Source organism: Podarcis liolepis (assembly GCF_965112155.1).
Source record: "Podarcis liolepis genome assembly, chromosome: 1".
Taxonomy (NCBI): Eukaryota; Metazoa; Chordata; class Lepidosauria; order Squamata; family Lacertidae; genus Podarcis; species Podarcis liolepis.
The window spans coordinates 46,688,656-46,715,361 of record NC_139554.1 but is presented as its reverse complement, the minus strand read 5'-3'; the positions used below and the strand labels follow the sequence as shown (position 1 = coordinate 46,715,361).

The following is a 26,706-nucleotide window of genomic DNA, read 5'->3' as shown; positions in this document are numbered from 1 at the left end:
GGCTCTAATCTTTTCTCAAATAAGATTTGCTTATGTAGTGGAAACTTACAAAAAGTGATCCTGTCTCTGCGTAATTTAATAGTGGACACCAGAGTAAATGCTATGTGTACATGTTAGATTAAAAGGGAATATATTTTAAACATTTTATAACCATTATTTAAATGTGAACAAGCAAACAGCAATTGTTTCATGTAGGAATTTACAAAAATATAATCAAATTGATTGCTTTCTTTGCCTGAACTTAAGCTATTAAACATAAAGCAACTAGCTTAATTTGCAAACATGCCTATACAACTTTCTTTTTTATTTATTTTTAAAACAGATTTGGCAGCTGATCGGAAGGCATTCCATCTGGTCTCCATTGATTCCTTTGTGTCCATTCAACCATCATTATCATCTGCACAGGAGTTGCCACGGGATAGCACTGACAAAGTGTGCCTCCCTAACAACCACCATGTAGAGCAATCTATGTCCAATGCACGTGACACTGAAATGGCTTCTCTTGTGCCTTTGCATTCGCACTCCTATAGGAAAGACCATAGGCCACGAGGGGTGCCCAGGACTTCTAGTTCAGCTGTTGCTTTTCCAGATGTTTCGCTGAACGACTTCCCCCTCTATCAGCAAAGGCGAGGCCTGGATCCTGTCAGTGAATTAGAAGCTTCCAAGCCTCGATCTGGATCCAAAGAATCCTTAGCTGAGAACTCCTGCATTTCTGGAGTCTTTCAACTGGATGATATTCTGAAATGTAGCAGCCCACAGCTGCTGGCCAGAAGCTGCAAGAGCAAATCATTACAAGCGGACAAAAGTATAGATAGTCTAAGAAGCCTCAGTACTCGAAGTAGTGGCTCAACGGAGAGCTATTGTAGTGGCACTGATCGTGATACTATCAGTACTGTCAGCAGCTACAAAAGTGAGCAGACGAGCTCCACTCACATAGAAAGTGTGTTGTCGGAGCATGAGGAGTCACCTAAAGAGGAGAAGAAAAGCAGCAAGAAAAAGGACTGCTCTGTTGATTCTGATGATTGTAGTTTTGCTACTGACAAAAGGACTAGTAGCGAAAGAACTGCAGTAGAGATGAGCGTTGGCAGTAACATTCAAGAGCAAGGCAGTCTGAACGCATCAGAGGAGGTACACAATCAGAGGGCTCTTAGTACCTCTGCTTCAGAAGAAGCCAATAAGAATCCTCACGCAAATGAACTGACGACACAAGCAGACCAGCCTCCTGGGAAAACGGTTGAGAAAAGAGATGAGCAGAAAGAGAAATCTTCTGCGGTTGACTCGAGAACTTGTAAGGAGATGGTAGGAAAGCAAAAGGACGGGGATGTACGGCCCAAATCGTGTAGCTTAATTCACCGAACAGCTTCAGCTCACAAGTCCAGCAGGAGAAGGACAGGGAAAAAACGGGCTAGTAGTTTTGACACAAGTCGACACAAGGAGTATATTTCCTTCCGAGGTGTCTCTGGTACCAAACCCCACAGTGCAGTTTTTTGTCATGACGAGGACTCAAGTGATCAAAGTGACTTGAGCAGGACCTCAAGCATGCAGTCAGCCCACCAGTTCAGCAGTGATAGCTCGTCCAGCACCACCTCCCATTCGTGCCAGTCTCCTGAGGGAAAGTACAATGCCCTAAAGACCAAATATATTGCAAAAGAGAGGGGCACAGACTTGGAGTACACTTACAAAATCCACTTGGCCTCTGAGGCAAATGGCAAAAAGCACTCAACACGACGGACTACCAGCGCAAACAGTGCCAAGAGTCGTACCAGGGTATTAAGCTTGGATAGCAGTACTGTAGCCTGCTTGAACGATCCAAATCTAATGATGCCAGATACCATAAAACAACTAACAACTTCTAAATCTGATTTGGATGCCAAAGAGGGAGAGGTGCTTGATGAGCTATCTCTGTTGGGAAGGGCTTCACAACTAGAATCAGTCACTCGTTCTAGGAATAGCTTACCAAACCAGACTATTTTTGCTGAAGGGGAGGAGCAGGAGCGGGGAAGTGTTGGTAAGTAATCGGAGTCCTGGATGTAACACTGCTAGTCGTTGCAATTGTTTTCTTAATAGCATCATTTCCATTGTAATGAACTCCAGCTTTCTGTTTATGAAGCTAATGCCTTCATATGGAGCCTCTGTATCTCTTGGATCATTTTCTGTTGTGCAATACTACAAGATTGCTTCCCGTCAGTATTATTTAGAGTTCTTTCGCTTTTGTAAATAGTTGCGTGGTTGTCTCAACCAAACATTATTTCAAAGGATGGTGCCTTTTGAAGAAAATGTGTATGTGCAACCTTCTAGGATGGTTTAACTAGCATAATTACTTACCATAATTTTGCTTTCCCTGAAATAATTCAGTTACTGTTAACAAAATAACCTAATTTTGAAAGTACTTGCAGTCCTCATCCAGTAACAAATCAGTATGCAATATAGTTACAATTGTGCTGTGTATATATATCTATATTTATTTATATATAGATAGATAGATATAGATATAGATATAGATAGATAGATAGATAGATATCTGATCATCTTCCCTGTAAAATTTGGCTTCACACCTTATTAGTGTGGCCGATCTGTGTGACCATAAATTAGGCCTTGGTGTAGCTTTGTCTTCATATCCAGAACAGCACTTATTTGCACTGGGATTAATATCACCATCAAACTGTTGGATGTAACTTCCACTTTCATTTTATATTTACTAAATGTAAAATTGAGCTTGTTTTCACCTTCTGAATTGCCTATTGGAGTAGTTCTTAAACTAAAATAGGCCTAAAGAAGGTACACACAATTTGCTAAAGTGGATTTACATTCATTGAAGGCACCGAGATCAGCTCTTTGTTCAGGAGTCCAGAAAAACTTTATCTTCCATGCTTTTTCATCTTTAAAGTATGCCATGAGCTATATCTTTCCTTTGTTTAGTCTTTGCTAGTCCTGGGCTAAGCGATGGCTCAGATTTTGCCACTCAAGTTTTCTTTTACTTTTTATTGTTATTATAGAGGTTGAAAAAAATAACTGAATACTTGGGAGTCTCAGTCTTAGTTTGGACTGGTTCGTAGGCATAGGGGCTGTTTTGCTCTTTCTTGCAACCCTTCAAAATATATCAGGAGCTTATGGGAGACACTCACATAATGTCATCCTGGGTATGAACATGCGCCTTCACATAAGGATTGTACCTATAGATGCCAGCTTACATAATCAAGTATGTTCCTGTTTGAGCAACAGCCACACAAATGGCAGCAGTCCCCATATGGAGATGCTGATTTATAAAACTGCTTCTTGCCCATGGGAATCTCCTGAGAGCTTAATAATAATCCCATGTGCTTTTGTTTGGATGTTTCAATTGAGTTCCTGCAAGACATGGGTATGTATAAATGAAACTGTAAGAATACTTTTGTTGAACTGCTCACTTTTTGCTTAATTTACCAAATAGCAGATGTTTGGTATTTTGTAGGAGTGTGTTTAAAGTTAAGCCTGAATGCAACATATTGGGCAGAATAATTTATTTTATCTTATGAAACAACTTTGCATTGTGAGAATCAGTGATGCAAGCATGCTTAATTTACATCTAAGATTGTCTTCTTGCCTTTATTATGCCTTTGTGGCAGGTTATTCATTGCTTCCCATCTAATGCCAGCAAGAGATTAACTTGAATTTGGATTAGCAAGTGTTCAACCTTCACTTCTCTGATCGGCACACTGCTTAATCTAACCACAGTTAGAATATCTCTGTCTCGTGTACTCCTTCCCTTTTAATCATGATTAGACATGGGCTTGAAAACTCTGATCTGAGCTAACTGTGATACAGAGGTGGTACTAACCAGCTGCAGCTCCAAAAGTGAAAGGGAGGGGCAATTCATATGTGAAAACAGAAAAGAAAGGAGGTGTGCAAGTTATGCAGGAGCCCATAGGGTGCTTTATGTCTGTGTCAGGCAAATGTGATGCAATAACCTAGAAACAAAGTTGGGATATTCATTGTAAACAACTAGGCAACCTTTTTTTTCTGTGAAGCGCCACATATTCTCTGGAGTAATTTGTTGGAGGCCACTTGGTGAAAGTGACTGGGGCCAGAGGTAAAAGTGACTACCCAGAGAGTAGCTGGCGCAGGAATGGATTGGTCTTGTCAGAGTTGTGACCTGATAGCTTTCAGAAGGCTTTTGAAATTAGGGCCGCAAGTTGTCCTCCCCTGACCTACAAGGGGTAATAACTGACTAATGATTGGGATTTACATAGTACTTATTCTTGACAGCTAAACATACTTAACTTGGCACAGAAGAGTAGTTTACAGATAGTGGCATTACATGCAGCAGAGGAACTATTTCATTGCCTGTTTTAAAACTTCGGAATGGTGTCAGACCTTCGCTATGAATCTGTGAAAGATGAGTCTCATAATTGGACAAGATAGAATCAAGACTGCAGATATACTTTGTGGTGTACCTACATCCTTTTGAAATCAATTGGATATCATTGTTAATTCTAGTTGTGGAAGCAAATTAACAAATTATTAATTTATACATCCTCATATGGACATATCAAGCGGCATATTGATTATCTATCAATAATGGTTACTTGGACGAACATTAGATACACCACCCTACCACTCATAGCTGCTAAAAGCAAACTAGAAAATATTTTTGCCAGTTAACAAGGGAATTCTTTGTCAAGATGTGAGATGAAATTATTGCTCTGTGCCCTTCTGTTGCCTGGTTGGCTGGAGACAAAAACCTTGCAAGAAGTTGGGTATGGGAAGTATAATCTTGAGGGCCCTAGAAAAGAAGTTTTGGCTCCTAAGCTTTCCTCTTTGCCAAACTTGCTTTAAATTCTCTCTGCTTCTGCTTCTGCTTCTCTTCACTTGTGCCTTGAAAGGATACCAAGGATTATTCCTGTACCCCTGGTCATTTTGCTGCTGTTGCCATGCTAAGCTTGACTTAGCGTGTAATTTGAACCCAGGCTTGTGTTTCAGTTTTCCCAGCCCAAACCACAAGCTATAAACAAATAACAAACCTCGGTTACAGTTCACAGTTAGTCTGGAGAGAGTTAAACCATGAGCCCAGCTTAGCACAGCGCAGCAGCAAAACAAACCGGCAGCAGTGAAGTGGCCATGAACTCCCTGAGAGCTTGTGCTAAGCACTGGTTTCGTTTGCAGTCAGGCTGTTTTGTATTTCCATGCACATAACTTTTTTGGGGGCTACCACTTCCTCAAAGTCATCATCAGGGCCTGATCTCCAGCAGGTCTCCCCTCCGTGTTAACTAGGTATGTTCATGCACACAAAAGCTTATACCAAAAACAAACGTAGTTGGTCTCTAAGGTGCTACTGGACAATTTTTTATATATATTTCAACTTCGTCAGACCAACACGGCTACCTACCTGAACCTGTGTCCTTAATGGTTATGCATCCTTACTGGAATCTCATCTATTGGTGCCACTGGTTTGTAGAAATCAGTTTGTGACAATGAGAGCTCTGCCCAGTGCTGTAATTAATTCTTTCAGTGACTCTGCATAGATGTCCATACTTTAATCTAAACAGAGCAAAGGTAATCCTCATATTTCAGTGTTCATTTTTTTTCTAGCCTCACTGTCTGGAATTAGACTGTTTACAACTTGCTTTCCTAATGCCACATTCATGTGCTTCATCTTTTCCATAAATTGTGAATCCTGTTCCAACATACCTGGCTTTTTTTGTTATGTAGAGGTCAGCTACTTTGATGTATGCCTTTCCTTGAACATGCTACTTCTTTTGATGGTTTTCTGCGTAAAGTTCATGTAGAAGAATAGAGGGTGCTTTCATTTTCAAGGGACAGAAGGACTTTACAGAGACTTACAATTTTGCAGTGTGATTCTGAACAAAGCAGTGCACAAGCAGATTAAATGGGAAGGCTAGAGAGGATCTCTGTTAACAACCGCTACATCCTTTTCTCTAGCAGATGTAATGATCTCTCATAATTTTGCTTTGGTACAGAATCTAAGTGGAAACTGTAAGCCGCTGTTATCTAGAACTTTGAGAAGTTTTCTACTACAAAGGCTATAGAAGATAGTACTGATCCTTGAAGAGAGTTACTAAAACCAACATTTGTGCTAGTAGATATGAGGCCTGAGTGTACTGATAATAAATATATCAGAAGCTGCAAGATTGTCACTGCTTCTCTACAAAGCTTTTAACTGGGCTATGCATTTGCTTTGTCAAATTGATGTGTTAAGTATCTGCCTGGAAAATATGCCAATACTTATAATTAAAAGGACTGTTTGAACTTGTAATTCCTTTCTTAATATTCCATAGCCACCTTGGATTCATTATGATTTGTATCAAAGAACAGCTTGATCAGTAATGCATATAGGGTTCTATGCAGGTACAATGGGGATGTTTAGAAATAATGGCTCCATAATACAGAGGGGCAAGAATATGTTGCTTGTATATTGCTCTGCCACAAAAACATGCTTTGGCACTAAGGAGTCATGTACAGAATTCCACAATTCTTTGTTGTTTTCCATCTAAGGAATGTATCTTGTATGCAAGATACAACAAGATCATGCAGAATTAAAACTAGTCTGGTTCATTCCATCCTTGTGGGGGAAAACACCAACAGAATGACCTAAAGATATATTAAAAATCCTATTTTGCAGCTTCCTATACAGCATATTTTATGCCAGGTGTGGGAAATCTATGATCTTCCAGATGTTGTTGAACTATAATCCTTGTCATCTCTTATCACTTGCCATACCGGCTGGGGCTGGTGAGATTGGCATCCAACATCATCTGAGAGACTTACAAATACCCCATTCCTGCTTTGTGTAGTACATCATGTTCCTATGTTGTCTCTGTCATTTTATTTTATTTTTAATTTTTACATCTTGAAGTGAAATTCCTTATACACTTAATTTGGCTATTTATCCTCCATTAGTTGGAGCTTTTGTAAAAACACATTAGTGTTTCAGTTCTGTCATGGTTTTTAAACATCCTGTTGCTTTCACTTAAAACTGAGTAATTGGAAGTTTCTGCTACCTGTGGGAGAAAGATACAAGAAATTTTGCTTGAATTTAAGAATTCATTATAACTAAAGAGAAAACTGGGTTTTTTATATAGTTACAGAAAACCAGGGTTTAGTTATTATATTATAGCATTAGTTAAAACAAATATTGCAGGGGATCACAAATTTTCTGGGCCTATAAATGCACATGCAATTTTAAGAGATGGCCATGGGCACACTCAGGTATCTTCCTTTCTGGCTGCTCCCAGGAGACAGACAGAGACACACTCTGCCTTTTCCTGGGGTCTGGGTAAAATAGAGCTCCATTAGAACTAAAATGTATCCGCTTAAATTTGCATGATTTTACATGGGGTCCCCCCAAAGTTATTAAAAGAACTTACACTGGTAGACACTCAGTAAATATTCTAGATGACAGCACCACTGCAACAAGGATTTAAGGCACAGATCTTCATGAATATTTTACATTAGATGACAACAAATGCACCAACAAATCATAGAAGACATCTGTTATGACCTATGATTTGATGGTGGTTTTGAAGAGATCCCTTGGGCGGGAGGGAATCAATGTTTTTGCTTCACAGTTGATCTAGAAAGCGCCAAATCCATGATTTTTGCAGGTCAGTCAATGGAGACACATGTGATCTATGATTTTATTTTGCGGGAAGGGGGCATGTAAGGACCAAGCAATTGTTTTGTAAAACAGTGCATACACTTCCTTCTCTGAAAATTATGTGGAAAGCTTGCTGTTGTGTGGAAGTAGGTGGGAGAGTGAACATGCACAACCTAACTAGGAGAAGCTTCAACACTATTCTGACAATGACACTGCATCCCTTTGGATGACTGATAGATTTTCCTTTTTTGTCCAGGCAGCAGCACAGCTAGCTACTATAGCAGCAGGCCTTTACATGAATTGTATCTTGATCTAACAGTAAATCTGTGCTTCACTTTTATATAGGCAGTGCTTGAAAAGTTCTGTGCTTAATGAATTGATCAGATAAAGTCCCATCTCAAAGCTGATGAGCTACATGAGAGGATTCTGCTCTCCAGCACTGAGTGGTGACTGAACTCATTAATAGGATTGCAGCAGAACTTGATGGTGTCTTCAGACATAATGTTAAACCGTGATTTAGCACCAGTTGAACTAGGCCTGTTTTTGCACTCTTCCCCACCCCCTGTCCTAGACTCTGATTTGCCACAGGCTTTTATCCAGAAAAATGGGCTTCCTTTAAAAGAGTGATGTATGGTTAAATGGGATTGGGTGTGTTTCTGCTTGCATAATGCTTTGATATTCATTTGCCGTTTTTAATGTAATGTTATGGTTAAATGTCAGTTTATAGAACAGTAGATAACAAACTTTGTAAACTGCCTGCTTACTTGATTTTTTGCAAACCACTTAGAGGTTTTATTTATGAATGTTTAACATTGTCAATAATACGAAGTTAAAAACAGGCATTTAAAAAATATCAAATATGTAATTAAAATCAACAGTAAACTAAAATCAAAACACGTCAGCATCTACAGATCTGGATAGGCTTGCCTAAACAAACATGTTTTTAGCAGGCTTTGAAAAGAGTACAGTGAAGTTGCCTGCTTGATGCCACTAGACAGAGATTTCAGTGCCACTGCACTAAAATATCTGTTTCTTACAAGTGTGGAATGAATATTAAGTGGCACCTGTAACAGTGTCAGTTCTACAGACTGAAGTGATTGAGTGGGCATATATGGGGTAAGGCAATCTTGCAAGTAAGCTGGTCCTGAGCTGCTAACAGCTTTATATGCTAAAAGTAACACCTTGAACTTGGCCCAGTAGCAAATCTGTAACCTATGCAAGTCTCTGAGCAGAGGTGTTATATGCTGGCAGGGTCACACTCATGTTACCAACCGTGCTGCTGTATTCTGAATTTCTGGATCAATCACAAGGGAAATCCCACACAGAATACATTGCAGCAATCCAAACTTGAAGTCACTAATGGCTGAACTATTGTGGTCAAGCTCTACCAGGTTCAGGAACATCCATACCTGTTGTACCAATGGTAAAAGGCTCTTCTAGCTGCAGAGGCTGCCTGGGCCTCCAGTGGCAAAGCTGGATTGAGAAGCAACCCTAGACTATATACTTGTTCCTTTCAATGGAGTGCAACTCCATCCAGAGAAGGCAATTGACTGATTCCTTGGACATGGGAACCACTCAACCACAGTGCCTTTGTCTTGCCAGGATCCAAGCACAGTTTATTTTCTGTCATCCATCCCACCATTGGAAGGAGGCTGGATTGATCTCCCTGCAAAACAAATTCAGGAGGATTTAACAGAAGGGAATCTCTGATCCTTGGAGCTTATGTGTCATGCTTGAGCATATTGGAACCAGGATGGATTGAGTTAAATCATCAAAAGAAAAGACACAATTCAGATCGTTGATCAAAAATTATCCATTTTATAATTTATACATTTCCAGAGCAAGTATGTTTCTAATTGGTTGCTAAAACAATTCAAGCATATTGTTTTGGAACTAAATGGAGTGAGTGTTTGTGCTCCATGCTGTAAAATCTTGCTAATGCAGCACACATGCTTTTTGCACTACAGAATTTGATTTTCTTGGAGGCAAAGGGACAACTGTAAAATTGATTTTTCTTTTGACTTTCTGTATGTGCTCAAAAGGACTTAAGGCCAAGGTCCAAAGAATAATTAAATTTAGTTCCTAAATCCAAGGTGGATTTAAGGTTGTTTTTTTCCACCTTCCTTCAGAGTCGTTAACTTTCTAATACAGAAAAGCATATTGTGCATTTTAGAAGTTCATGGGTTCAATTTAATATATAAGTATAGATTGTTTTTGCATTTAAAATTAATTTAAAATAAAGATATATTTTAAAAGGCAGACATAAAACAACATTGGTGGGTTTTGTTTTGTTTTTAAATGATAATTCCACACTTAAACTCTATGTGAACAAACTCTGCAATCAGAACAATTGTTCCTTCTGCTGCCAGGAAGTTAATTTGTGGGGGAAAGCATGAGATGCTCTGTACATAACTGGACTGGGCTCCAATTTGACTTGGTCTGTCTTGATGCAGCAGCACAAGCCAGTGAGGAGGTGGTCACAGTTCGTCGTGAGCGCAGCACATTTAGGCGTCAGGCAGTACGGCGCCGTCACAATGCAGGGAGTAACCCTACCCCTCCTTCATTGCTCATCGGCTCACCCCTAAGGTATGGTATCCGTGTTCCACTGTATCTAACATGCATGCAGCTGATCACTGCTTCCCACTCCCAATGGTGTTGCAGAATTGCTTTGTTTTGCCTTCCCTTCCTCTCCCAACCAACCAATATCTTCGAGCTGTTACGGCATGCATTTGTGATCTTTTTGGATTGCGCATGTGTACACTGCACTGTTCATGTCTCTCTCCCCCAACCCATTATTGTCAAAATGAGTAGGCCAGTGAATGACTTTGAGGTCAGCTAAAATGCTAACAAACTGACATTAAAAACTAGCTCTTTCATTTAAGTTTGTCAAATCTTTCAATGTTTCATTAAGTTGCATTAAATGATCCATCTGTCTGCCTACTTCTGAATCTGAAAGCTTTCGAGAGCTGTGAGGTAGGTGAGTTCAAATTTTATGCAACCCCCCCCCCCAAAAAAAAACCTGGCTAAGTCTTTCCTATACTTATTAGCATAACTTCTGAGGACATTACGAATAGGATGATCCAAATCTAATTATTCAATCATTTACATGTGATACGTGCTCTCAAGCCATTCACAGTTTTAAATCCTTGATTCAGGTTGATTGATCACAAGGATTTCTGCTTCAAATCCAAGCAGAATAACTTACTTAATCAAGACTCAAATACCAAAGGATAAATATCTCAAATTCCTCTTAAAAGATTAAAAACGATAATTAAAATTTATATCTGTTTTAAAAGTCTACAATTAAACACCTGATTCTAAAGAACTGCTGTAATTTTGATGCTCATAAAGAAAACTTAAGAATGCCGTGTGCTGCTGGATGCCAAAGGAAGGATGTTTTAGGAAAAAATAAATGTGCTGGTACAGGACTGGAAAGATACTTTGAATTCTTTGGATCAGATTTTTAAGCAGAATGAAAGTATAACAAATGTTATGGAATGAAATTGCAGAGTAAAGTGCAGAGCGAACATATAAACATATATACATACCATAACAGTCGGGTTTGTTTTTTACAGCAGTCTGCATCACCATCCGTAAAGCTTTCAGACCTCTGGCTTTATGACTGGACCACACCCATAGATTTACAAACCTATTTTGTCTCAGGTTGTCTTTAAACAATTTAGAGGACTGAAACAAAGCAAAGTTTTATGTTCACTAAACCAAATGCTGGCACAAGGCCCTTGTTTTGTGGTATGATTATTTTGTAAAGCTAGAGTTCAAGGAAGTCGAACCCACTTAGAAGTTTTCTCAATGAGAGGAACTAAACTGGGTAACTCCAGGAAGGCATTTGATATTCCACAGCCATCATGCTTGTTGCTGCTGGATTCTTAATTTTTGAACCTTTATGGAGTAGAAAGTACTTTCCTCAGTTACACAATACCTATTTCACATTTATTTGTTTTCATGAGGCAAGACTCAATTAAAATGTCTTACTTAACATTTCCTGATAAATAATAGACAATGTCATCAGGATAGTGCTGGTTCTTTAAATGGAACTAGCAGAGAGACTTGTAAAATTTGTTAGTGTGTAGGCCAATAATGTATCCATGATCTGTTGGAATGACCATAGAAACCAATCAGCTTGACACTATGGGCCGGTCCATGCAGCCAGTGGGTGGGTGGGAGCTGGGTAGACTTGCCCCGTGCCTCGGAGGGCTAAGCTGGTTGGGGACCCCCATGAGGGACTGGCTGCTTTTTTGTTTGAGTTTATAAATTCTAACAAGACTCACGCCTTGGGCCTCAAGACGTGTACTGTACAGGCCTGACTATGCGTGGTATTCTGTTAAATTTTTACTCTGAGTAGACCTGTTAAAATTAATAGACCTAAGTTAGTCATGTTGAATAATTTCAGTGGGTCTACACTGAGTAATACTTAGGTGTAAAGTAGGGTGGTATTCAACTATCATAATTTAGTGAGCATTTGAGAAGCACACAAAAATGAACTCTGTATTGGCAATATTTAAAAAAACACTCTCCTTACACCTTCACCTCCTTAAACCCTGTAAAAATCATTACTGAAAATCATAATTTTTATTATTATTGATTCCTAAAGTGTGTAGAATTAGGCATACTGCCCATCTTCTATATTGCATTTGTGCTTAATGGAAAAAAGAGAATTCTCAAGATGGTTGTTTGCTCTTCTAGCAACAGAGTCTTAACATGAGACATCTTGAGGTGTATTCATACTAGAGTTGTAATTACCACTAAGAACATGTATTGTGTTGCATCTACCTGTGTGGGAATACATTTGTGAGAAGTAGCTTTATGCAACTTTAAATCTGCCACTGTAGGATTTTTCTAGTATGACTAAAATTGCCAAAATTCATTAAGAGCTACTTTACACGGGTTCATAATTGTTAGGGAAGCCATTTGTGTAGATTATGCTCCAGATTATGCTTTCAGTGTCAGCTTTTATAAGGAAAGAAGAGTTCCTTAGGCAAACAGTGTGAGTTACTTGATGTGCCTTCTGTAATGTTCACACACGGTTATATAGAGAATTAAACATGAATTTGCATCTACTACTACTATTGTTGTTGTTTTACTAACAAGCTAGGAACTTCAACAGAGTGAATCCCATTTGTTGAAGTTCTATCTTGTTGAAGTTCTACATTATCCATTGTCTCTCAAGACAGAAGGATCCAACAACAGCAATCTTGGTAGTTCTTTTTCTGCTTTCTTGAAGAGTATACCTTCTCTCTCTGCGTGGCAGGTGGTTAATGTGTAGTCCTTCAGGTGTTGTTGGACCACAGCTCCCATCAACCCCAGCCTGCATGGCTAAGGGCCAAGGATGATGGAATTACAGCTCAGCAACTTCTGAGCAGGCCACAGGTTAGTCACCTGTCTTAAAAGGTGCACTTTGGGAAACAGTGAGGCAAATCCATATTTGAATAATATGAGGTTGTAATACAGAAGTAGGAACGTGGAGTCCTCTTCACTCCCACTGCATTTAAGAAAGAAAAAAGCACATTGAGTTTGTCTCATTGAAATAATGTTAATGGGAACATAACCTCAGACAGCAGAAATATGTGATACAAGTTTTCTGATTATAGAGATAACTATTTTCCCGACCTTTTGCTAACCATTCTTGCAAGTTATTGTCCTCTCCTTGCACTTTCATTATGCCTCCTTCTAATACCCTTTTCACAAATCAGGATGTTCCTAAGTAACAAACTCAGTGCTTTCTCATTTGAAACCAAAGTTGCCACCACTTCCAGCTAGTGAACCCATGCTTATCTTTTACCCTGTCAGAGAAGTGAAATAGTATATTTTAGGAGTGGCAAAAAGAATCTCAGGGCACCTAATCACTCTGCTGCCTACAATTTAGATACCAGACCCTAATAAATGTTTGGGAGTTTTCCAGTTCTGTGTAGAATTAATTCCTAAACATTTTGTAGTCTTTAGAAATGTGGAATAAATTTTTACCAGGTTAGGACAATAAAAATATTGTAATAATCCTTTCTGCTTCTTTCACGTGTCAGAGTTGCTTCAGCCAATTGTAGTGTGTTGTAGAATTAATCTCATTTTTTCCAATGGTGAAGTAGTTGTGGTTGTTTAGTTTTTGTTTCCCCCCCCAGAAAATCTAAAAAAATGCATTTACTTACTTACTTACTTACTTACTTACTTACTTACTTACTTCCCTTCCTCCTGAAGGAGGCCACTTTGCACTTTCTTTTTTGGTGAAGAATTACTTCATATTCGAACATAAAACTAAACAAACAAAATATTACCAGCACTCGCAATCTGAAACGTATTCATGAATCTACTGAAGTTCATCAATTGACCTGTTTCTAAGAAGGACAGTTACTGAGATTGGCTGCCTGACTTTCCAAGGCTAGACCTATTTTCTCACAACATTTACATGTACCTCTAGTGACCTGGATGCAATCACTTCCTCCTGGCTACTGGAGACTGGGTGTTAATTGCCCAGGATACTAGACACAGGCACTGAGCAACCACATTGGCAGAAGCTGCCAGGGCTGATGGGAATTCAAAACCACCTGAAGAACATCAGGTTAGGGAAAGCTGTCCTTAGAGGTACTGTATATGCTTAAATGAGGTCTTATTCCCAATAATTTCAGAGAGAGTTACATCTAGGTAAGGCTGTCATTTAATAGGAGCCTTTGAGAGGCTTCCTAAGCCCAGCAAATTCCCTATCTAAACTAATCAGTAGATGCAAATAGGAAAATAGAAATATAACTGCTGCTAAATTACCAACCAGTAATGTTTTCTGGGTCATTCAGACTAACATTGTTCTTACTGGCCTGAATGTGGCATGGCAGCATTTGTCTGTGCAACTGCCTTGAAAAAGTGAAGTGAATGCAATGTGCCTGCAAGTGTTTGTTGATAGTATTTTATATTTATTGTGATTCCTCAGGCCTTACTGAAAAGTTCTCTGCTATTCACTTACAACAGTAATAGTTCTTTAGCTTCAGCTTGTAGGTGAGTTATAAGAATAATCTTTATAGTGTTTTTTGCAACAGTAGGAGTTAGCAAAGATTATGGGGGAATAGCACATTATTATTATTTTGCTTTCTGGGGGTTCTTGTTGTGAAGTCGTAATCAAAAAACACACCTTTAGCAGCAGAAAAATCTAATCTGACTTGTGTCCTTCTCTCTTAGAGAATTAAATTTAAATGCTATTTTAAGGAGGTATTTAATCAATAGTCTCCCATGGCATTTGCTTAGAATACATTTCTGGTATTAACATAACATTTAAAAAAATTGAAATCTTTAATTTTAATGTCCCCCAAAATTACCCAGCGGGGTAGGTTATTGCTGTTTTCATTTTTTATTGCCAGTAGTCCATGATAAAAATGGGATTTAAATTAGAAGTAAAATCTATTTGATGGCCTTCAAATTTCTGCAATACAGAGATGATCGGTTTCACAGCAATCCTCAGTCGCACAATTTGTTCAAATTCTCAAAGCATAAACTTTTCAGTCACCTCCGATATGTCAACATATGAACATTGAAATGAAATATATTGAAATATTGCATACAGCATAGTTGTGTACAAACGGCTACTTTTTAAACCTGTTTATAATTTGGCAAAACAACTGCATTACAAAACCGAGGCCCATTTATTATTATTATTATCATCATCATTTTATCTTTCAAGAGTTTGACTTTGAACTTGCATGAAAGAGTGAACTTTGCAGTTTGTTAGCATAAGAGGAGCAAATGTTACTTTTAAAAAGAAATATACCACGACTTGATACCTCTGGCACAGTTCTGCACACTCAAGTACTGTTTAGGATAAGACCCTGTGGGGCTTTGAAAGTTCTCGGGACGACATGAGGGGTTATTGAGAGTGGTGACATGGCTGAAATTTATTTATGTATTTTACTTACTAAGTAGCCTAACTCCCTGGACACGTAACATGCTCTTGGTGCACACTGACTCATTCACTGTGGTTATACTACTTGTTTAACCTTTTTTAAGCATAAAAAAGTGTTAACTTGGTTTCTAGCTGCTGTTTCTGTGTTCTTCCCTGTAATGTCTCCCACCATCCGTGTTCTTTCGTAGCCTTCAAGATGTTCAGCAAGGACTGCAGTCCACAACCCAAGTCAAAGTCCAGTCCCGCCCCCATTCCCAGGCAGCAGTGCTCAGTGCTAGTGCCTCCTTGCTGGTGAGAAATGGGAGTGTCCACTTAGAAGCATCACATGACAATGCATCTGCTGTCGGCGGCAGCAGTTTGCAGGATGAACTTGGTATGCAGGCCTTCTATAACCTTGGTGCAATCAAAGTGTTTATGCAGCAGATTTGTGGCTTATAATGCACTGTGACTTGGCTTTGTTGATTTCTGAATTTTCAGGGCGTGTGACAGCAAATTGTTCTGGTCCCCCTTTTTTTTCTTTTTCTTTGGAACACTTTGCAGATTAAATTTACTCCAGGACCTGAATCGCTCTTCTGAATTAGAACTTGAATGCTGCCTTGAGTACTGTGTACTTTAGTCACATCACAGCACCTTAGGATTCTGTTCCTAAACTTTATGCAGTGCTTTTGAAGGCTTTAATTGGGCGTGAAGCTGTATGTGTCCTACACATGCAAGAATATATTATTACGTATTCAATGTTAATTTCCAGAATGCAGGTGATATATTTCAAAATCTGTCGCCTTCAGACCTACAGCTGTAAGTTGTAGTTGTTCTTAACACATGGGCATGTTAAACTATCTTTCAAGAAATAACCACAAAATTTCAGCTTTGTAGTAGAAAATGTTCCATTTGGGAAACAATAAAGATTGAGAACTCATGAGTTTCATGTCACCCTTATGTTTAAATAACTGAAGCATTGAAATGGTGAAAATTTGTCCAGTATTTTTAATGAACTGATTATGAGTTAAGAATGCACATTTGTAATTTGTCATAGGAGTGACAAATGTTGCAAAGAAATGTTTCATGTTGGACTGTTCTACATTTGCACCAGAGCACAAAATGTGGCATTTGATCACTGCTAAATTGTCGGATCTTTTATACAGAACCTTATTAATATTTTAAGAAGTAGAAAAACATTTAGTGCTTGACAGCTTTCCCTTTTTAATTTATGTGAGGGATGAGGGAATTGCACAAGCCCATCATAAATATAAAAGCACTCCTGGATTTCATTCAAGTGTTAACACTTTCAATCTTAAAAATATCATGAAAAAATATTTTATTCTGGGCTTATATTGATATCTCTGATCTGAAATCAAAGGACTCACATCAAGTAATCAGGATGAGCCTTCACCCCCTATCCCATTCACAGTATGCACATAAAATTAATAGTGTTTTCTTTAAAAATAATTATTTTCTTTTTGAGAAGTTTTAGTATTCATTTACGTAGGTGAATTCCAGATGTCTCATTTTTCTAGTCTGTTAACTCTTTATTCTGTGGCAAAATAAAGCACTGGAATTTGGTGTTGTCTTTTTGTGATTAATTGAGAATAGTAGTGAAACAGGAATATTTTATTTGAGAGGGACTGCCTTGGGACACTGAGGGACAGTGGGTAGGAAGAAGAGCCTTTCCACTAAAACGACAACTTATAGACTGCAACAATCTTAAGATAATATTAAATAGCTTACAATATGCTATACTCCTAACCCCGCAGGTCTTAGTCACATTTTTCTAGGAGCAAGTCCCATTAAATTTACTTCTGAATAGAAATTGCATTCATTTGTTTTGTGGAGGCACTTCAGATCAGTTTTTCAGTCCAATAAGTTTGACTCCTTACTTTTATTTTCTTTGATAGAGATTCTGCCTGTGGATTCAGCTTTCCTTTTTAAAATTTATTTCTTGTGTTGTCTGAGTAGGTATGTTGAATGTATGTGCTAAGTTTCTTCATTCCCCCATGTGAATTCCACCACCAAAAGCAACAAGCACTTACATTTTGTATTAGCATCAGAGAACTTCCAGATGGAGAGTTTTTCAGCAGATAGCAAACAATACAGGAAGTCATGCTGATTGTAATTAGTCCAATAAAAGAACAGGAGGGTTCAGAGAGCAGCAGTGTGATTCAGTGCAGACTTCCCCTGCTAGGAGTCTCTTCCATGAGATACCATATCCCCTACACCGTCCTTTTGGAGGAAGCTGAAAGCAGACCATGAGTTTACAAGGTCCTTTCAAATGTGATGTCCTTGAGACTCTGGGAAAATAAAACTAAGCTATTTCCTGTGTAATATTTCTAAAACTGAGTTTAAGGGAGGGGGCCCTTGTTGGCTGGACTTGGAAATTCTCCCACATTGCTTGGCAACCCTAGTGGTTTTCAGGCTAGAACCAGCTTGTAGTGATAGCCTGTCATAATCCTGTTTTGAGAATCCTTAAACAAAAGAGGGTCTGCCAGTGGGAAATGTCAGCCTCTTTCTCCCCCACCCCTTTCTGAAATGTGAGAAAAACTATTTAGAAGGTTTGCCCAGATAATCAGGTGCCATCTACCGTTCTGCTGGAATATTACAGAATCAAGTTATGCTTTGTATAGGGTCTGTCTTGTGCTAAGACTGGGGCCACAAGCATTCGGATGTGACTGCTGTTCCTAGCTCCCAATGAGAATGCTGTACAGCTAGCACCACTGGTTCCAGGCCATACCTCATAAACTGTAGTTTTAATTGTTGTATGGTGTGAAGGATATTTGGGACGTTGGCAGGACTGAATCTACTTTCCTGTTCATATGTCATAGAATTGTAGAATTTGAAGGGATCCCAGGGGTCATCTAGTCCAACACCCTGCAATCCAGGAATCTCAGACTAAAGCATCCATGACAGATGGTCGCTCCATGACACATCCTACCTCTGCTTAAAAACCTCCATTGAAGGGGAGTCCACCATCTTATGTTTTTGTTATCAGGTGCTCCTTTGTTAACAGATCTGGCTTCAACACAATAATGTATCTCTTGGGAATGAAGAGCCCAGGAGCCAAGCACTGGAGGTCCTGATCAGGGGTCGGCAACCTAAGCCCCATGGGCCACAAGCAGCCCATGGGGGTCATTTAACCAGCCCACGAGCTACCCCCGAACTGAGCTGCCCACTCAGCGAGTCCCTGCGCGCTGCGCTAAACCAGCGCAGCACGGGGACTCGCTTCTGCAGCACCGGAAATCGCGTCTGCGCAGACGCCAGAAATCGTGAACATGCGCGTGATCCACCCCACAGAGGGATCTCCGCTGGAGTGAACTGGCCCAGGTGAGGTAAACCTTGCCCGACCCCTGGTCAAGATAGTGAAGACCTGAACGTCTACCGTGTACTTACTCTCTGTGCTCAGGTAGGTGGGCACAAAGGATACCCAAACACTGCAGAAGACCAGCAAGCTGAAGGTGATCAGCTTGGCTTCACTGAAGGACCCAGGCAGCTTCCTAGCAAAAACAGAAGAAACTGCAGCTGAGAAGATGATGTTGAAGGCCATTCGTTGGTGAAGACAGGTCGCTTTCCTTGGCTGGCCAATGAAAAGGAAGGAGGGAGGAAAGGAAAGCGAGAGGGAGATGAGGAAGTTGTCTCTTGTTTTTCTGCCTGAAGAACTATGCCTTCTCTGAATCACAGTTAGGATTATTGTTCATTTGCCATTTTGGTCTTGGACAAGTATGAGGGACGTCCTATTCATAATAGTTCCTGCCTTAGGATCAAGGGTGAGCCTGCAACTCCCAACTTGACGGTCTCTCTTCTCCTGCATTACTCCACTGATTTTCTCTTCCCGTAGACTTTGACTTATAAACAGGATTCCATCTCCAGATTCAGTAATATGTGAAGGTGGATTCAGATGACTAGGAGACTATGCTTCTTAAAAGCTTAACCGTATAGCACCTGTACGGCAGTTGTCTGTTGCCTTAAACCCCACAGTAAAGCTCAATATTAGCAGTTCTCAGCGCTGCTTGGAAGTACAAGGAAGCAGACAGGGGGAGGCTAACTGCTTGGTCAGAGGATCCAAAAAGCTCTGTTCCCATTTTGTTAACTCAAAGTAGCTACTATAATACCTAATAATAGCAACAAAAATTTAATTTATATCCTGCCCTTCTGGCTGGGCTTCCCCAGCCACACTGGGTGGCTTCCAGCAAAATATAAAAAAAAATAAAATGTCAAACATTTAAAACTCCTGATACAGGACTGCCTTTAGATATCCTCTAAAAGTTGTGTAGTTCTTTATCTCCTTGGCATCTGATGGGAGGGCATCCCACAGGAAGGGCACCACTGCTGAGAAGGCCCTCTGCCTGGTTCCCTGTAACTTCACTTACCATCAATTAGTGCATTCTGTGTTTTAAGAGTTCAGTATTTTTGCGGGACACAAGTCCACTTGGGTGTAACAGCTTAACACTGACTTCATTCCAGAGTCTCAAGGATGCTCTGTGGCTGAAATCAGCTTTGCTGGGGAAAAGTGAATGATGGCTAGAATTGAAGTGATATTGCACTTAACAATAGTGATCAACTTCTTGTGGATTGGTACACTACCAAATACTCTCAAATTTATGATGTTGATATATTCTGATTGAGGGTAAAGGAAGAAGAAAATTATTCTAGGTTGTCAAGCCTGAAAAGGCAAGGTATCCTCCATTTATATTTTAAAATTAGATTGGAGTGGGAGGGGGACTGTTTCTGGGGCAGAATTATAGGACAGAACAAACTATCCTTGGACAATCAGAGAGTATCATTTTCATTAAGCCTCCCTCTATCTATTGCACATTCATTCTGATTTGCTTGTACACATGGAGGTTAGATTATATTCAGTCTTCGTTGAACATTCATTCTGATTTGATTGATTTCTCAATGCATTTCCCTGTCACCTTCATAACCGCAGAAATTCAGTTTCTTTTTTAGAGTGGATTTGTTGCAGTAGGTAGAAAGAACATTTTAATCCGCTTGAATTCCAAAAGCCTAAATTTCCTAATATGTCCTTTAATCTCTCCCACAAAATGCTGATAGTGTGGAAGTGCCTTAGCTGCTAGGGATGGGGGAAATCTCATTCATCTTTTGCCTTAAGTAATGGGGGGGGGGGCTTTGATATTTTTCACATGGTGTTTATTATCAAGTTCCCTTCTCCATTTTGGTTCTGCAGGCATGGACAGGGCACTGTTTGCTTACTGAACTATGTAGGAAAATTGCGATATGTTTTTGTAAGAGGGTTGCCAAGTGTTACAGCTGCATCTAAGAAACAACTTTTCACATGTAAAATGTGGTGGAACGCGCATATATAAATGCTAGATTATATGACTGAACTGGGATCACATCTTCTTAATAGCTTGGTGTCTGCTAGTTCTGGCACATACTTTTTTATATATATGAATGAAAATTATGGGGGAAACACACTAATTCAAGTCTTAGAAATAAATGCACACTCTTTAAAGGGTGGCTCATTCTTATATTTTATTGTTTGTTTTCCATTCCTAGATTGTGTTCTGCTTTAACAGGTGTTAGTTCTTCTTTCTAAATATTTAACCTTTGTGACCTTCAAAATAAGACTGCCACTAATACGATGTTACAGGTGTATACAAGTATGCAGGAGGAAATGTGCTATTATATGGGAATGTAGAGTTCGTGTTTGTTGTAATGTGTGTCCGCATACTGTGATTTCTAACCATGTGTGTCAGTGACAAAATAATCCAGGAGTAGTGGAAAGAACCCAAATTGTGATGTGTCTTTCTATAAACATGCCATAGTCATCTCCTATACCAACTCAGCCCATTCTTTTAAAACCATTTGACCCTTCTCAAATACTTTGGAAAGAATGAAGCATGATACGCCCCCAAGGCCTGTCATTGCTATGCATGTGTACATTTTTTTAAAAAGTTACAGCTTTAAAAATAGTGATGAAGGGAGCCAAACTTTCTCAGTTAAAATTAAGGTTTGTACATTTGTATTAACATTTATTGCAACTCTAGATTTAGGGTTATCTCATTATATTTTGTCAGTGAGTCATGAATGACAATAGGGAACAGGTACCAATAATTATCTAGGGCATTCAGCACTTGGAGCCCTGCCTGGAGCATTCAACAAGTCCTGGTTAGACAGATGTTAAAATAAAAATCTCTCAACAATTACGAAGTTTATAGATTGGCTGTTCTGTGTGTGGTGAAGTTGGGAGCAGCATGGAGGGGAGTTCAAGCTGGAAATATTGTCCATGTGGCGTACACATATCACTGCCATATGCAGTATCTCTAACACTTATTCTCAACAATCAGTAGGACCTAGTATTAAGGTTGCTGTTGGTTTTTGCTTCAGTTTTAATAGCCTGAATTCCCCATAGTGATTAGTCTGGCTCAGCATGTTGTTGGGCATTCATTGTCAAATGACTGAAAATGTGCATTCTTAAATGGAGTGTTGTTCCACTGAATCCAGATTTTTTTTTTGTACTTCCACAAGAGCTACCTCACATGATAAAGGAAAAAAAATGTTCACACTATGTATTCTGATGGTGAGATGTCATCAGTGAAAACGGGACTGTGGGTGTTTGCTTGCTTTTGGTTTTTATGGCCTGTGGAAGTGTGGAAAAGAAACTGGCAAAATTTGGTGGTGTGAATCCACCATTCCCTGTTTAAGAATGCAGTTAGCATTTTGAAAGGAAATTGTCTGTGGATAAAAGCAGAGCAGAACTGGCTTCTGCTATTTCCATACATAAATAACATTGTTTAGATGGAGGCATGTGTGGAGCCTCAAATCATTCCACTTGTCGTCCCGTCTTATATTTGTTTTGACCTAGCAATATCTGATCAAGGATCTGTTCAATTCCAACAAAAGGTCTATTTTTCTTGAACTTTGAAAACTTGAAGTGGCTGTGAATGCCATATATTAATATGTGCTGCCCAAAGAAGTCCTATATTTATACGAATCTAATGTGCCATCAAATCAAGTGCGCATCTCAGTTTTCAAAACCTTGAAACCAAAATAGGATTTGCTATGTCAGTAGTGTTTTTGAGGCTTGCAATCAAATCTAATTCACCATCAAATCTAATGTGCACCCTAATTTTCGCGATGTAATTTGGCCAAAAATGGTGCGCATTACATTCGAGTAAATACGGTACTTGCTTTTGTCTGTCCCGAAGATATTATCAATCAATTTCTTTGAATGAACCCAAGTTCTAGCATTATGCATGAGAAAATTCTCTCTATTATTATCATAATTCTTGTGCCAAGTTATATAGAAAGATATGGTAGTCATTTTACCTCGTAAAATAAATAGGCTGAACATCTTTAGCTTTCCCTGATAGAGATGATAGAATGCAATAGTCTAAAGAAAAAAATCATAGTTAATTTTTCAATGACTTAGTGACTGATTTATTTTCCTGTTTCTGGACTGTGTCTGCTAGGTATGAGAACCTAGCTCAAAGAAAGACCAGGGACATGCTAATGAAAGATGTGTGCATTACACAAGTCCATAAGTAACTCTATGCTTATGTACATTAATCTGCATTCTTGGTTGTGACCAATTTGGTCTCATGGTCCCTGATCAACCAAAGTTCTCCGTTAGCGGTTTATGAAGTGTGTGGATGTAGCTATAAAATACTTATGTAGATTTGTATTGTGTACAAGTAACCTATAGCACATATTTTTTGTTACTACAGTGTACAAATATGCTACAGTATTTAACCTATCCTGACTTTCTCTTTTTGACAGGTAAGTTCAGTTCTACACTCTACGAGACAGGGGGCTGCGATATGTCGCTTGTGAATTTTGAGCCTGCTGCAAGAAGAACATCTAATATCTGGTGTGTTTTTGAAAACCAGTATCTGTGGTTTAGTCAGCAATGCTGAATATGCAAACAATTCTGAAAGATTCTTAAGCGTCTGTGTATTTTTGAAAAGCCAGAACACTTTCAGAATTGTGATTTGATGTACGTGGGAACCTTTTGGTAATTTTATATTTTGTCAAAGAATACGCATTATATTGAGATTAAGGAAGTTGCTGGTTGAATGAAGAACTGAGAACCAGAACCAACTTCATTCTCATGTTTATATAGTGCAGTGGTGGGGAACCTTTTGCCATTCAGATGTTGCTGGACTATATCTCTTCTCAACCCCAGCCAATAGCTGAGAGTTTCCTGATAGCAAGGGAGTTGTAGTCCCACAGCATCTGGAAAGGCAGATGATACAAATGGTCAAGGCACTTTGCATACTTCCTTTGCACACAACCCTTGAAGACTAGGCAGTATTTCAGAACAATCAGTGAAAATGTTAATTACATTTTAGGATGTTTTATTGCTTAACTTTGTGTCTGGATGCATGGCTTTATTCTGTTTGAGTGCAAAATGTTTGAATTTACATATGATTTCTAAGCTGCCGCCACCACCACAGGGTGGTGAAGCTATCTTGTTTTCCCTAGCCAGGGTTTTGGATAGGCTTTGCCAATTAGGTCATGATACCCTTTCAAATAAAGCGAGAATAGTCTAACAATCTTAGAGCAAAATGAGTACACGAGATCCTTGGACAGGATTTCATATCCTTTTTTAAAGGCAGTAAGCTGAATAAGAGTCATGGTGCTTGGAGTAAATGACTGCTTTGGGGGCATAATGTCCCCTGGGACATACAGATTCCACACCCACCCAACCACCCAATAAAGATACAGTGGTACCTTGGGTTACAGACGCTTCAGGTTACAGACTCCGCTAACCCAGAAATAGTAACTCGGGTTAAGAACTTTGCTTCATGATGAGAACAGAAATCGCATGGCAGCAGCGGGAGGCCCCATTAGCTAAAGTGGTGCTTCAGGTTAAGAACAGTTTCAGGTTAAGTACGGACCTCCGGAACAAATTAAGTTCTTAACACAAGGTACCACTGTACATTTATTACAAAATCAAAGAGAAACAGAATGCAGTGAAATACATCATTTTCTGCCATTGCTTTGCATAGATAGCAGTGCATAGCAGAGTCATTCAAACCAAAGTATTTTCGATGTGGAATTGTTTTTATGGTGCAGTAGTGGCCAACCCCTAGCTGGCACCCAGTCTTCAGGAGTTTTCCTTTTGACTCTCCAAATACATAGGTTTTTAGTTTTAGCTGCTCCTGTGGGTCCTCTGCTGTGACACCCTGATGTTGAAAGCTTTTTTGTGACCCAGCAAGCCCCACCCCCAATTTATCCATTTAAAAATCATGCAACACCTCTTATTTACTGAATATTTTCATGGGTCTCCTGCTGTAATTCTGTGATACCAAAAGTTTTTGTAACCCCTAAACCCCAAATATGCCATTAATTATTATTATATTTGTCCAGGACCACTTTTCCACTTCTGCCACTCCCACTTTGACATTTGGCCCCGGAGCATTGGCCATGGACCTTTATTACCCTCTGCCTGAAAAGGGCTAGCAATCGCTCAGATAGGACTAGGTATTCAGCCCAGCAATGCAACCCCATATCCAGCCATCAAGATATTAATGCAGAATTAATGGCTTGTTACAAAATAGAAATAGAAATGCTCGTTATACAGTGCTCCTTTTTTCTTAATGTCAGCACGGTTGGGTAATAGGGTGCATTGTCCTATCAAGAAGGTGTATCGTTTCTTTTTCCCTTGGTGAAAACAGTACTGCCTTTCCAGTAGCAAGTTGATTTAAACTGGGGTAACTGATGTCCTACAAACTACAGAAAGAGTAATCTCTTAAACAAAAGAAGAGACTTGAACTGGAGAACAGTGTGTGGTATCAAACTAAAGTAATCTTCTTGTTATTATAGTGACACGGATTCTCATGTATCAAGTTCTACCTCAGTTCGTTTTTATCCACATGATTTAGTAAGTTTTTGCATTTGCTCCTTATTTTATTGCAAGCAGATGATCAAATGTCACTCTTAAGTTGTTGAGATACAATTAAGTATTCTGTCTGTCAATTTAGCACAGGATCCGAGTGGTTCAAGTTGTCAGCAGCTGGACAATGCCATGCCTTCACTGCTACAAATAATTGGAGAATTGCAGCCACGTTAATACTTTAATAACGTGAGACCTGAAGTGTGTTTAATTAGACAAATGCAGTGCCGCCCACCTCTTAGATCTAAGAAAGTGGTGTCCAAGCCCTGCTCAATACAGAATGGATTGTAGACTATCACTGCTAATGATTTGTAAGGTCTTTGAAGACTTTAGGTTCAGCTTGCTAGATCCTTACCATATCAGGTAAATACCCTGGAGTAATAGAAGTTGTAAAGAAGAAAGGGCCCTTCTACTCAGCCTTGTGTGTTGGATGTTACTGGATCTGCAATTCCCATTGTCGCTCATCATTGGCAATGCTGGCTGCAGATTATTGGTGGGGATTTTCTGGCCACTATTATTATTATTAATTGAATTTATATACTGCCCTATACCTGAAGGTCTCAGGGCAGTTCACAGAATAAAACCAAATGAATTCAGGTGATTGTTAAAGTGGCTCATGAAGGGTTGACCACTTCTGAATTCTGCCTTCTGGCTGGATCCAGTTCCCCAACCCTTCTGCAGAAGATGGGTGTTGTCGTTCCAACAACATCTGGGGATTCAAGTGTGGAAGACTGTTGTAGGTGGAGGTAGGGTGTGGTTTGCATGTGCACTATCCCTGCAGTTCCATAAAGTTTTATAAAGGGTCAGTGCTTTTGCTTCCTGGAAGAAACCAGCCAATCCAGATACAGGTTGGAACTCTACCATGAACCCATGCCCAGGGTTGAGCATGTAGTCTTCAACAACTGTTAATCAGGTGTGCCTTCCTGAAATGAGATAAACCGCATCCTCCTCCACCTTCCCTTCTCCCTGAACCGTACAGATTTGCAAAGAAGGTGAGACCAAGGGGGTAGTTCCCCATAGCAGATCTTTGGCCCATGACACTTTTATGTTCCTTAAGATCTATAGTTTATAGGCTAAAGAAGTGTGAATGCAACTTATTATTGACTTTATTGTAGCTCTCCCTACCCCAGATCAGGCTGAACAGGCTGTTGACCATAGATACAGATCTCCTCGAGCATCAAGACATTGACCTAAGCCCTGACCTGCAGGACCACCTGCAACCTCAAGAGGAAGCCGCCCAAAAAGTCAAACACTATTATCGCTTTTGGATCCTACCTAAGATCTGGATTGGCATCAATTTTGATAGACTGACTCTCCTAGCCTTGTTTGATAGGTGAGATCCCATGAGCACGTGCTGTTCTAACA

General features: G+C 39.5%; 1 protein-coding gene across 1 annotated transcript in view; it reads left to right on the top strand.

The window, feature by feature from the left end:
* Positions 1 to 26,706, top strand: part of PCNX1 (pecanex 1) — a 77,424-nt gene that overhangs the window by 23,788 nt on the left and 26,930 nt on the right. The window contains 6 exon segments of the mRNA XM_083512426.1: positions 323 to 2,008; positions 10,048 to 10,180; positions 15,680 to 15,864; positions 23,223 to 23,313; positions 25,272 to 25,329; positions 26,457 to 26,674. Of these exon segments, the coding sequence (XP_083368552.1) occupies positions 323 to 2,008; positions 10,048 to 10,180; positions 15,680 to 15,864; positions 23,223 to 23,313; positions 25,272 to 25,329; positions 26,457 to 26,674 (2,371 nt within the window).